This window comes from Anabrus simplex, chromosome 1 (genome assembly GCF_040414725.1).
Source record: "Anabrus simplex isolate iqAnaSimp1 chromosome 1, ASM4041472v1, whole genome shotgun sequence".
Taxonomy (NCBI): Eukaryota; Metazoa; Arthropoda; class Insecta; order Orthoptera; family Tettigoniidae; genus Anabrus; species Anabrus simplex.
This window is the reverse complement of record NC_090265.1, coordinates 41534800-41547846: the sequence shown is the minus strand read 5'-3', so window position 1 is coordinate 41547846 and position 13047 is coordinate 41534800. Positions and strand designations below refer to the sequence as shown.

General features: G+C 39.8%; 1 protein-coding gene across 2 annotated transcripts in view; it reads right to left on the bottom strand.

The window, feature by feature from the left end:
• Positions 1–12498, bottom strand: part of Amph (amphiphysin) — a 319372-nt gene extending 306874 nt beyond the window's left edge. For both annotated transcript variants that reach the window (XM_067156011.2, XM_067156012.2), the window contains exon 1: positions 12407–12498. In XM_067156011.2, the coding sequence (XP_067012112.2) occupies positions 12407–12475 (69 nt within the window). In that variant the 5' untranslated portion in view covers positions 12476–12498. The remainder of the gene's footprint in view (positions 1–12406) is intronic.
• Between the last annotated feature and the right edge of the window lie 549 nt (positions 12499–13047).

Below are 13047 nucleotides of genomic sequence, written 5' to 3'. Positions count from 1 at the left end.
AAACTGCTAAAACACAGATAAAATCCTTCACTAGTCTGCGACTGTTATACGTTTTCAGTGTTTTTACTCCACCATCTTACTAGAACGCACAGTTTGGTTTTAGATAAGATACCACAAAGAGGGCACGGAGGACCTTACAACTCCGAGAAAATCGGCGAAACTTGAGAAGGCAACTAAGGGCCTAACATCGAGGTCATCGGCCCTTAATGGTTACGAAATGAGACGAAATGAAATTACAAATTAAAAGCCCCAAAATATCCACTGACCACAATTCAAAACGTGAGGACGAAGAACGAATGGATATGAATTTAAAATGATCAGTGGAACCGACCCACAGAAGCTGGCGTAGAACAATCGTAGTACTGATCAAAGGACTGCTTCTATAGCACAATACTGAATCGATAATACTTGTAGTCAAAAGGGGTCCAAAATCCAAGTCAGCAGCCCCTCACAATGGTACTTATCGCTAGGAAAGTAGAACCATGGTATTTATCATGTTGCGGTACTAACCAAGAGTAGCGTATACTCGCGGTATTCCACACATTACGGCACTACTCACAGGTAATGAAATTCGCACATGTATTACAGACCTACGCTGTTTCGCACATTGCGGCGCCATTTACAGGCAACCCGAACCTATGGTGTTCATCACAAAAGGGTACTAACCACAGCGACTCGTACTATCCCGTGGTGTTCCTCACATAGTGGGTACTAATCATAGGCCAGCCAGAACCATGGGTTACCTCATCCCATGGTGTCGCTCATATAGTGCTACAAATCACAGGTACTGTAAAAGCCGCCGAGCCCTCGTATGCTATAATAATCACAAACCTATTTGGTATCCAACATAGTGGTACTACGCGCAAGTAAAAGCGACCCGTGGCTTTCCCTGCGTGGTGGTACTAATCACAAGTAGTTTCATGGTTCTAATTTGATAATCCTTTGGTCGCCCCTTTTAGTCGCCTCTTACGACAGACAGGGAATACCGTGGGTGAATTCTTCGTCTGCCTCCCCCAGCCACATGGGGTTGTGTGTTTGGTCCGCGAGAGGTATTTTATTTCCCTGAAGTCCGCCGGCAAGCCGGTTAGGACCCCTCTATCCGCCACCTGGGACGCGCCACGTGGGAGTATCACACCTTCCCCTGCTGGAGGTTCGTGGCCTGTGACCAAAGGCCAGCACGCTAACCATTTAGCCATGGAGCCGGACATGGTGATAAGTGATCATCATGGACGTATACTACATCTTTCAGTCTGTTTCGTCTAAAATGCACGTTGAGTAATCATTTTTCCTTAAATATAAAAATATTACCTGTATTTCCCATTACAATCAAATATTCATAAAGCTAATATATTTTGTCAAATACTTACATGTTATTTATTATTCATTAGTTTTAATCTTAAATCATGTTATAATACGTAGATGCATAACAATTATGTTACAAATGCCATGTTTACCATTTTCGTGTGACATTAAATATTTGCACTTGTAAGATGCTTCTATTTTTAACCTGCGCTCTCATAAAGGACCAATAATACAGTTGCATTAAATATTTATAAAACTAATGCATAACATTTTAGGTCATGACATATTTTCACAGTTAAACTCCGTAGGACAAGGTTAAATGTTTATAATTCTTACAAATATTTATTATTGAATAAAATTTGAACTTACGTGACATTCCACATTTAGCCGCTATTTCAAGTCACATTTTCTTAATGTAATCTATGTTACTGTGTTTTCTTTATCCTTAGCATCCAAAATTGCGAGTTTTTCGTGTACGCTGAAAATTAACATTTCAACATCCATTGTTAAGATGTTGGAAAAGAAGTTTTAGAAAGATAAAAGCACTTCGCCGCTGCAGTCAACGTGCAGCACGCTTGCGTCTAGAAACAAATTATTTTGTTTCATAAAATTGGTGGTGCAACCACGAGCACGTGCGCGCATCCAACGTGCACACAGTGTAACCACCCGCCAGCGAGATTCCACTTGTTTACGTCTTGATCAGATTATTTTGTTTCTTTGTTCAAGCTTGCACCACCAGTTTACTCGCGCAAGCGTGCATCCAATGTAAACGAGCCCTGATGAGTGGTGCAAATGTGTCGCTCGAAGAGGTTGGTATAATATGCATTTCACTGGGCTTGACAGTCGGATATGTAATAGCCACCTTCTGACACAGACACGAAAGTACCAGGAAGCTACCTCCCCCATTCCCTTAGTATGCACTTGTAATAATGTGTAAGCATTCTATGTCAGCCAATGAAAGAATTGCCGGAGACTCGACCAGCCCCTGTGTTGATGTCTCTTGTGTACACTATTTAAGTGAATGAATGCACGTAGACTAAACCCAATTTTGTAGCAGTAAACAAGGGAATTCATTCTCTTTATAACCTATACTTGAAATATTGTAATGCATCACCATTTCTTCCTCATTGACAAAAATTAATTCAACAAGTTATACAGGAGGCGGGACAGGTTTTTCTCCGGGTACTCCGGTTTTCCCCTGTCATCTTTCATTTTAGCAACACTCTCCACTATAACTTCATCTGTCAGTCATTAATAATTGCCCCAGAGGAGTGCGACACGCTTCGGCAGTCAGCACAATTCCTATCCACGCCGCAAGATGGGGGCTTCATTCATTCCATCCCTGACCCGGTCACTGACTGGAAAACAGGTTGTAGGTTTTCAACAAGTTATACAATAGGGCCTAGGCCTATATAGGACGGAAAGAGAGTTCTGTATTTTTTGTGAAAAATATCTAGTAACTTGACTTGTGGTCTATCTGTATGTCAATCAGTCAAAGTCATTAGCCCGAAGGTTGGTTAGATTCTCAAATAGCACCACCAAAGTTTATGCTGTTATAGGGAAACCGCAAAAACCGATGGCGGCACCAAACTCAGTAATACTAGGCAAGATGAGTATGGTAGTTTGCCATTGCTTCCTCACTTTACCATGACTGATCGTATGAGTAACACCTTCCATAACACTAAGACGTACAAGTAGTGCTATAAATGTTACCTCAACACCACCCATTTATCAGTAGCTTCCATACTTTTTTCTATTGGTTTTACATCGCACCGACTACGATACGGCGATGATGGGACAGGACAGGGCTAGGACTGGGACGGAAGCGATCGTGATCTTAATCACGATACAACCCAAGCATTTGCCCGGTGTGAAAATCGGAAACCCCAGAAATCCATCTTCAGGGCTGCCGACACTGGGTCTCGAACCCACGTAAGCAAACAGCCACACGGCCCAAACCTTACAGCCAACTCTCGATAGCTTCCATACTGCCACAGCCATATATGAGACTAGGACATCAGAAGAAACTAAATTTTTATCTGGCCTATGCCACGAGACAGATGAGAAAATACTGATCCGCCAAGAAATAGCACCAGGAGGCGTATTTGTAGTATATAACAAAGATTCTCAAATCACAATGTGGAAGATCAAGATTATTGTTCTTTGGAAAACTGCCGTGGAAGACAACAACGTGCGGCATCAATAAGTTCGAAGTACACAGAATCAACAGGATTGGCGAGCGATGGCCCAATCAAGGATGCTACTCAGGTTGGCGCTGCATGTAACATGTTCTTCGCGAGAAACCGGTCTCTGGTAATGGCGCCATGTTGAATACCGTTCATCTAGTCAGCATCAAAAACAGCAAGGGCAGCTCATGACGTACCTTCACGTGTAGGTGAGAACGCCAAACGCGTAGACTAGTAACCTGAGAACCATCGGGAGGAACGGAGCCCAGCTTTAAAACTGGGAAATGCTGCAGCTGATTAAGTTAAGAGAAGCTAAAAACGAATATTGGTAGAAATATGCATGAATAAAGTATTTTCTACTTTAATGAAGTAAACAAGGAATGTGCGCCTGAGCATGTAATAATATACAGTAAGCCCAAGTAGAGTGCCAAGGAAATTGAGACTGATAGGTAGCGTGATTGAATGGTAATGGTAACCTAATTCGTTGTGTGTCCAAAAGCCCTTTAAACTCCTATCAGCTTAAAGAGAAGAGATGCTGGAATGTTGCCCTGAAGATCTACTACCACGGCTCTTTCAAATTTGAGGAACCAACCACATGCGCCGAGAAACGATACTGCAACCTTGAGAACAGGACGTAAGCGACACCTAGAGCTACGTACGCACTTTAATAACATAATAATAATAATAATAATAATAATAATAATAATAATAATAATTTTACGTATCATTAACTACGTTTACAATTTCTGAGACGTCAAGATGCCGGAATTTTGTCCCGCAGTTCTTTTACGTATCGGTAAATCTAGTAACTCGAGGCTGACGTATCTGAGCACTTTCAAATACCACCGAACTGGGCCAGGATCGAACCTGCTCCAGAGCAAATGCTTGTAGGCGTCTGTCTTACTAACACACCTACTTCCAAAGCAACCAAGCTTGTAAATGTGACTGCCAATACTACAGTATAATTATATCCGAAGCATGTCCAGTTGACCAGTGCACCTGAATATTATGAAAGGTGCTACTCATAGGGCCAGTTATGCTGCAATAGAACGTTCTAGCCCAATGAAGAAAGGAATGGCAAACTACCAAACTCATCATTCCCTGTACGCCTCATTACGGTATGCCATTGGTTTGTGCAATTTCCCTACAACCGCATAACTTCTCGTTAGTGCTATCTGAAGACTTGACAGACAATTGATACAGTGATCATGTCCACAAGACCAACAGTTTTACGTGGAATCCAGTTCAGATAGACATGATTTTTTATTTCAGATATCTTACTTGTACTGGCCGGGAATCGAACCATGGTCAGCATAGTAGCCTCCTGTTCAGAGGGCTCCGGGTTCGATTCCCGGCCGGGGATTTTTGCTGCGCCTGGTTAACTCTTCTGGCTCGAGGACTGGATTTTTGTGTTCGTTTTCATTCTCGCCTCTTCATTTACACGTCTAACGAGTGAATTCGGGTGGTAGCCCTGAGGATGGTTTTTCCGAGGTTTCCCGTTTTCACACCGGGCAAATGGCGAACTGTCCTTTAAATAAAGCCACAGCCAATTTCTTTCCTGTCCTAGGTCCTAATAAGAAAAGAAAAACATTTACACACACCACACTACCGACCGTCACATAAATATGCAAAACTAAGGAAGATATGCATAAGGTTGGCGTCAAGAACGGCGGTAGAAAATGGTCTTAATCCACATGCAGTAGTTGGGCAAAGAGCAGGAAAGAAAGGAAAATGAATCTGCTTTTGTCAACCGATTACAGGACACGGAACAGGAACACAAACATAAAGTATCTACAAATATGGAAGCTCTCCACAACAGCTCTGAAGGATATACCCTGAACTCCCAGAAATATTCTGAAATAAACACTCACTATTTCTCAATATACTAACTAAATAGACACAGTTCGCATTCCATGCGTTATACATCATGCATGTCTTTCTAGCCGCAATGTACTGTAGATAATGAACACAACCAACAAGGGTTCCTGTCCCAGGAGTCCAGCCGTTTCCAGTGCTGAAGGCAGTGTCATAGTAATTTGATCACTACATAACTGATGTCACCGTACAAGGAACTAAATACCAGTGTGAAGAATATGGAAGACTTGGGCTCTGTGGGTACAAGGGTAATTCTTTCTCAAGTTTTGAAGAGTATGTTGCGATGTAGTAACGTACCACGTTCGGTTCCTTGGGTGACTGGACAGCGTAGTGGCCTTCTTTTTTTTTTTTTTTTTTTTTTTTTTTTTGCTAGTTGCTTTACGTCGCACCGACACAGATAGGTCTTATGGCGGTGGGAGGGAAGCGGTCGTGGCCTTAATTAAGGTACAGCCCCAGCATTTACCTGGTGTGAAAATGGAAAACCACGGAAAACCATTTTCAGGGCTGCCGACAGTGGGGTTCGAACCTACTATCTCCCGAATACTGGATACTGGCCGCATTTAAGCGACTGCAGCTATCGAGCTCGGTGTAGTGGCCTTCGGTTCCGAGGGTTCGATTGCGGTCGGACCGGTGATTTTAACTGCGTATTTTGTCATTTACATACACCACCCCACACTACCAGCTAGCACAGGAACACGTAACAGTGAATACACCGCGCAAGGGCATCCGGTCATACAACTGAGCCCCAATAACTGGGGAAGGCGAAGGAAAAGAAAAGAAGCATCCAAATATGAACGGGAACAAAATAAAAGCATCTTCCTCCCCGTTGAATATCCAGCACATCACATTATATTTAAAAGAAGGGCTCAACAAAAAAGGTTATCTCCCAAACGAAGTGGAAAGACGCGAACCTTTCCAGACGAACGCGACCTCGACTATCGCTAATTGCTCACCTAGTTATGTAAATGGAAGTCGTCTCCGCTGAGTGCTATTATTAAACTGGGCGACTTCCGCAAACCTCCGTCCCATGCAGACTAGCGGTGGAGCTCCCTTTTAACATTAACAAAGTGAGAAAACACACAGTATTAGAGTGAGTGTGCTCTCGAGGATGAATTAACCTACCAGTGCTCATGTTCGCAATTGTCTCTTCTTGCAGTTTCAGATGAAGATCCTCCCATCTTAATAATAATGTTATTCGTTTTACGTCCCACTAACTACTCTTTTACTGTTTTCGGAGACGCCGAGGTGCCGGAATTTAGTCCCGCAGGAGTTCTTTTACGTGCCAGTAAATCTACCGACACGAGGCTGACGTATTTGAGCACCTTCAAATACCACCGGACTGAGCCAGGATAGAACCTGCCAAGTTGGGGCCAGAAGGCCAGCGCCTTAACCGTCTGAGCCACTCAGCCCGGCCTCCCATCTTCATACCGGACATATAACAACGAGTATAACTTAAGGGGTCCTAACCAAAGTTCCGCATCAAAAACGGGGAGGGGGGGGAGTATTGTCATTTTTAAAAGCTCATACATTGTTCTATTTTTACTTTACTCATTTGTGAACACGTACATTTTTTCGAGCAAAATGAAGTACCGGCTCCTTTTACACGAAATTTTCCGCACGAATTATGCACCAATCAGAACTAAAAATATAGTAGGATAAAACGTTTCCACTAAAAAGAACATTCCGCAAAAAGTTAAACCAAAACGTATTCTTTAAAAACAATTGAAGATAAACAAATCATTTCGTTACATCAGATTACTCCTCACACTCAAGACAAAACTGATGATAATAATAATATGTTATTTTATTTACATCCCACTAACTACTTTGACGGTTTTCGGAGACGCCGAGGCGCCGGAATTTTGTCCTGCACGAGTTCTTTTACGTGCCAGTAAATCTACCGACAAGAGGCTGACGTATTTGAGCACCTTCAAATACCACCGGACTGAGCCAGGATCGAACCTATGTTCGAGACAGAAGGCCAGCGCCTCAACCGTCTGAGCCACGCAGCCCGACAGACAAAACTGAGATCAGTATCTTGAGTGGTTTCATAGACAATGCAACAAAGTAAATCTTGTACACTGTAGGATAAAAATTATTAAAGAAACATTTATTTAATTTATTTTCCGGGTTGAACCGTGTTGTACTTGTACGCATATCACGTACAGTTTGCCGACGTTTCGAATACATTGCAGTATTCATTGTCAAGGCGACTGAAATACCCCTACTAAAACATCTCAATGTATTTTCTTTAAAGGACGCCACCCTTTTACACAACCTCCGTTAGATGAGCTTACTAATAATTATAAATTCTCATAACTGTGATGAAACAGGCGATGACAGCACTACCCATGTCAGTGGCCTCTCTAGTAGTGTAACTCTGCCAGGGAGACTGATTACCTCGGATCGAGTAGGGGTATTTCAGTCGCCTTGACAATGAATACTGCAATGTATTCGAAACGTCGGCAAACTGTACGTGATATGCGTACAAGTACAACACGGTTCAACCCGGAAAATAAATTAAATAATTCTTCACACCGTGGAAGCTTCACTTCTAAGATATTAAAGAAACAAATTAACTTGACAAATTAACCTATCAATCGCTCCATAAATTCACTAAAAGTGGAAAAAATGTAATACAAATCAACTGTATGGTTCCAAAGATATTTAACCGTTGGTTACCCAACAATATCAAAAGATTAGCGCTCCCTTAAGTCCTGTCTAATCACTGTTCAACTACTGAAAACACCACAATGACGCAGGTTGCCGGACATATTTCACGCTAGCGCAACGTCTGAAGCCCTTGCAACAGGCAACAACCACAAGTTGAACTAACTGTATGCAGCCTAGTTACTGCAAATTCGATTTTCAACATAAAATCACGTTCTCAAGTAAGACGCTTCTCTCGTACAATTACGAGGATTCTTAAATCTTCGGCAGAGTTCAACTTCGCAATCTGCCTTTTCGGCTTTTCTAATCTACCAATGAGTAGTTGTGGAATTACCGTACGGTAACTGATTCAAATCTGTATTGAATCTCGCATCCAACTCACCGAGGCAAAAACATCTCAATTTATTTTCTTTAAAGGACGCCACCCTTTTACACAACCTCCGTTAGATGAGCTTACTAATAATTATAAATTCTCATAACTGTGATGAAACAGGCGATGACAGCACTACCCATGTCAGTTGTCATGTATGGTACCTGTTATGTTCAAAACAACACCAGCGAGGAGAGTTATTTTGCTTACAAACACGTTCCAAAGAGCTATGACAGCGTTTTCGTCAGTAGGTGAACTTGTCCCGCCCAGGCCATGCTTGCGGGATTGTTACGCGAAGTATCCATATATGGAGATGCTGCATGTCCCGAAGACCTCTCCTCCCAAGTTTTAATTTATTGTATTTAGGCTGGCAACCCCAAACTTTAATAATTTCCAACACGATGTTCTAATGTTTAAAATTCAGGTATGTTCACTGTATTATGTATGATCCATCCTCACCTCAGTATCTTAACTTCAACGCAAGCAGAGTGCTTCATTCATGCAAATTACATTCCCGCTGTGTGCAACTATAATCAATAAACTGTCTAAGAACATACGCGCAATTTCACCAACAACCAAAAGAAAAAAAAAAACTCCTGAAAGAAAATGAGCAGAAGGGAAATGAATTTCTACCATAGAGTTGAGAGTTGAATTAAACTAATATAATTTTTTATCGACAATTCATTCTGTAAGTAAGGAGTGTGTGTGTTGGACTACTAAAATCAACACATTTTATTCTATGTCGAGCATAAACTACAGGAGACTAACGAGACGGCAGATTTTTATTTGCATGCAAAAAAATTGCTGATCCATATTTTGTTTAGGATACCGATCATCAGTGCAGTGCTATAATCTGCCCATCCTCAACACGATATGTCAATTCCATTTTAATAGCATTATCTAACCACAAAGGCCAACTTCACACATTAGTCTTAAGTTCAGTATTGGTGCGATCTCTTTCTTTCTTCCTCAAAAAATAATAATAATAATAATAATAATAATAATAATAAATTATGTACTCAACTTTGTTAAAGGATATGACAACTGTACGCATACTGCAACAAGATATCTGTAGTTTCAACTACCAACTGTTGTGCTATGTTATCTTAAGCAATATCCTCCACAACAGCAACAGTGAAGTACGCTATGCCAAAATTCATTGACTTGAATCTTTTTTATTATTATTATTTTAGTTAGAAATACTGTCTTCCAGTGCAGGCATACTAAAACTGTAGAAGTAAACGGATATCCATAATGATATCAAGTCTAGTCACTCAACTACGGTTGATTACAGACTTTTCTTCAGCAGGCCTAGTCTTTGTGAATATACCCTTAAGCTATAATACAGGTAACTTTTTATCCACCTGTTACTGCGTATTTTGTACACAAGTTGTTTTTTTTTTTTTTTGTTGCTACTTGTTTTACGTCGCACCGACACAGATAGGTCTTACGGCGACGATGGGACAGGAAAGGGCTAGGAGTGTGAAGGAAGCGGCCGTGGCCTTAATTAAGGTACAGCCCCAGCATTTGCCTGGTGTGAAAATGGGAAACCACGGAAAACCATTTTCAGGGCTGCCGACAGTGGGGTTCGAACCCACTATCTCCCGAATACTGGATACTGGCCGCACTTAAGCGACTGCAGCTATCGAGCTCGGTGTACAAAAGTTAGACTCATCACACAGTATTTTAAATTTATAATGGGTCTTGTATAAAACTGTAAGGAGCATTTTTAGAAATAATTTTCATTGAGACTTCCTTTGGATGAATGGCCAGTGTACTGGTCTTTGGTTCAGAGGGCGCTCAGTTTGATTCCCATGCGGGCCGAAGATTTTAATTCCTCTGGTTCGGTGACTAGGTGTTTGTGGTCGTCTTAATAAAATTCTCTTTACATACCCATAATACATTACAATACTATCCATTACAGAAACACACAACAGTGAATATATCCCTCCACATAGGGCTGTGAAGGCCCTTCAGGAACTCTGAAAAGTGGTGGCAAAAGGGGCTCTGGTTAAGACGCAGCAGGTCGTTATGCTACTTAGGTTCCAGAATGGGTAAAATATAAATATGTAAATAAATTCAGTGTTAATTTTAATCTTATACCAGTTGTATAGTATTATTAGAAGTTATTTCACATACCGTACTGTATATGAGTTGACTATGTTTGTAAGATATTATAAGTAGAATTTTGTAAACAATATAAATTTATTAAGGATGATGTGTGTGTTTAATAGAACAAATTATTAGCGTAAATTGTATAATATTGTATTCTAGGAAAATTTTCTTCGTCTCCTGTTAATTTAAAATTTAGTGCTTGACAATAATGTATTTTAGTGTACCATTTGCCACCGAGGTAGACACCTCATTTGCAAATAAAGAGATTTTGATTTGATTTGATCAGGAAGGGCATCCAGCTATAAAACTGGGCCAAATCCATATCAAGTTACCCCAGTAAATTGGGATCAAGGCCAGGATTAAACTCACTGAGAGCTTCAGGCTTTCATACATGAAAAGATCATTAAATTGCAATTAGAATATTGAAAATGACCTATAACCTTGACTACTTAAATGCAAAATGTTACATCAGATTACTTAAGTTGTAAAAACCACAGGTCTAAGTTAGGATTTTTTCTGAGGATGATACCCTAGTCCAGTAGATCCTCACTCAAACTGTTATATTACTCTGAATATTTATTTTTAAGTTAAGTTTCCATATTTCTTATTCTTACTCTAAATAAAAAACTAATCATTTTTTTTTTTAGAAATCTGAACAGTAAACCAAATTTACAGTTAACTGAACACTACGTGGAAAAACTAAATAACGCTTATGACATTTTCATTGAGCATTTTAAAGGCAATGAGGAACACCAGAGGTTAATACAGTACACATTATATGTTCTATAAAACCTATGACCACATTCACAGACGTTACTACAAAAATTTACGTATGTCTTGCAATGATAAAGAACAACAACAGACTTCAAATTCCTAAAAATTCCCACTAAACTGCTAAAACTGCATCCAGGAAAAACCCATAATACTATTGGCATGCAGTCAAATTTAGTGTAAAGTTCCTTAAATCAATCAAAATCTTGGCAGCAAAATTATTTCAGAATGCTATTTAAGGGTGCTAGTTATCTGAACAAGAGAACACTATTTTTTGAATAATTACAATTTTTTTAAAGTTTCTCTTTTTCAGGAATTCACAGTTTCATTTCTTCTTCAATCTAACATGTGTGGGCATATATTGAATTAAAGGAGGCTAGAAGAGCCGTGCCCAGGTGACGTCTAGAACAAAGTCAGGGGCGATGATGACGAATGTAGCAAAACAAAAGTGATCACAGATTTATCTCCTTTATTGGCAATGCTTCACAATTCTATCAGAATCATAAATTTAAGGAGTATCTTGAGATGTGTAAATGGCAGTAGTATGGCCACAGAATAACAAAAATTATTCACAGCAATTTCTGTCAGCTAGGCATTAATTAATATCAATGATCTGCCAGATTTATTTACTTTTTCCAAGGGTTGCAAGCCAACAGATATGCTATTACAATTTCTTATACGAGATCCTCTTCCAATCATGAATGAATAATTTATTATCACATTATGGCAGTCTCATTAGTAAACGTATCAGCTTCAGATCACCCATTTCATCTTATATTCTAGCATTTAAAAGTATTTTAAATAAAACCACAGATCATATTTCATCTCTTGTTCATAAACACCATATTAGGACATCGCACCTAGTAAATATACAAGTCTTCGTTAAGCACAAATAGTGTTATTCTCTAGTATTTAAAATGCTTTACTTATATTACATATTATTCTTTCTTTCTGTTATTCAACCATCCCAATGCACAGTAGGAGGTACCTAATTCTGCCCTCCTACGGCAGAAAGAAGTTTTATTGGGAATGGCACTATAATCAACCATTTATAGGGTGGAAAGCAACACACTACAAATTATTCCACAACTTTTAAGTGGTGTCAATGCTACCTTACCTTTTCTTTCGCCCTTCCTGCATGTTTTTGGACTGATTTAGCAAGTAACGCACCCTTACTCTCTGCCATCTTGCTTTCACTTAATCCCTTACTACTAGTCCTTTTCCCGTTCCCTTGTTCAACATAAACGACAGAAACAAGCTCAGAAAGGGCAGCCACTACACACGGAATATGCACCATTCGGACCTTTATTTATTTGCAGCATTAACGAATATTTTTATAATAAAATAATATTAAATGAATAAAAGTTCATCATTTTTTATACAATGATTACTTCTCGTTCATCTACCGAAATATTATCTGTAAAATATCTGGAAAGAAAAAGAATGGGACTAGAATGCAGTTGAATAAGGTTGGTTATACTGAAATTAAATTTAAGTTGAATAACGTAATTCTTTTTACTTCCGTTCCTAATGTTATGAATGGAAACATTCACGAATGTTATGGTTTACCCGCCAATTCAAAATTTCCCATGAGAATGCAGAAGAAACGAAGTCATATGTTAGTGCGAGAAGTATTACTAAATATACTCTCGTGTACATGTGCTCGGGAAGACACGAATCTTGCAGTAAACTTACTACATGTCAGTAAACCAACTCGAAACCCATCCTACAAATGAACACTGTATTACATGGCGATCC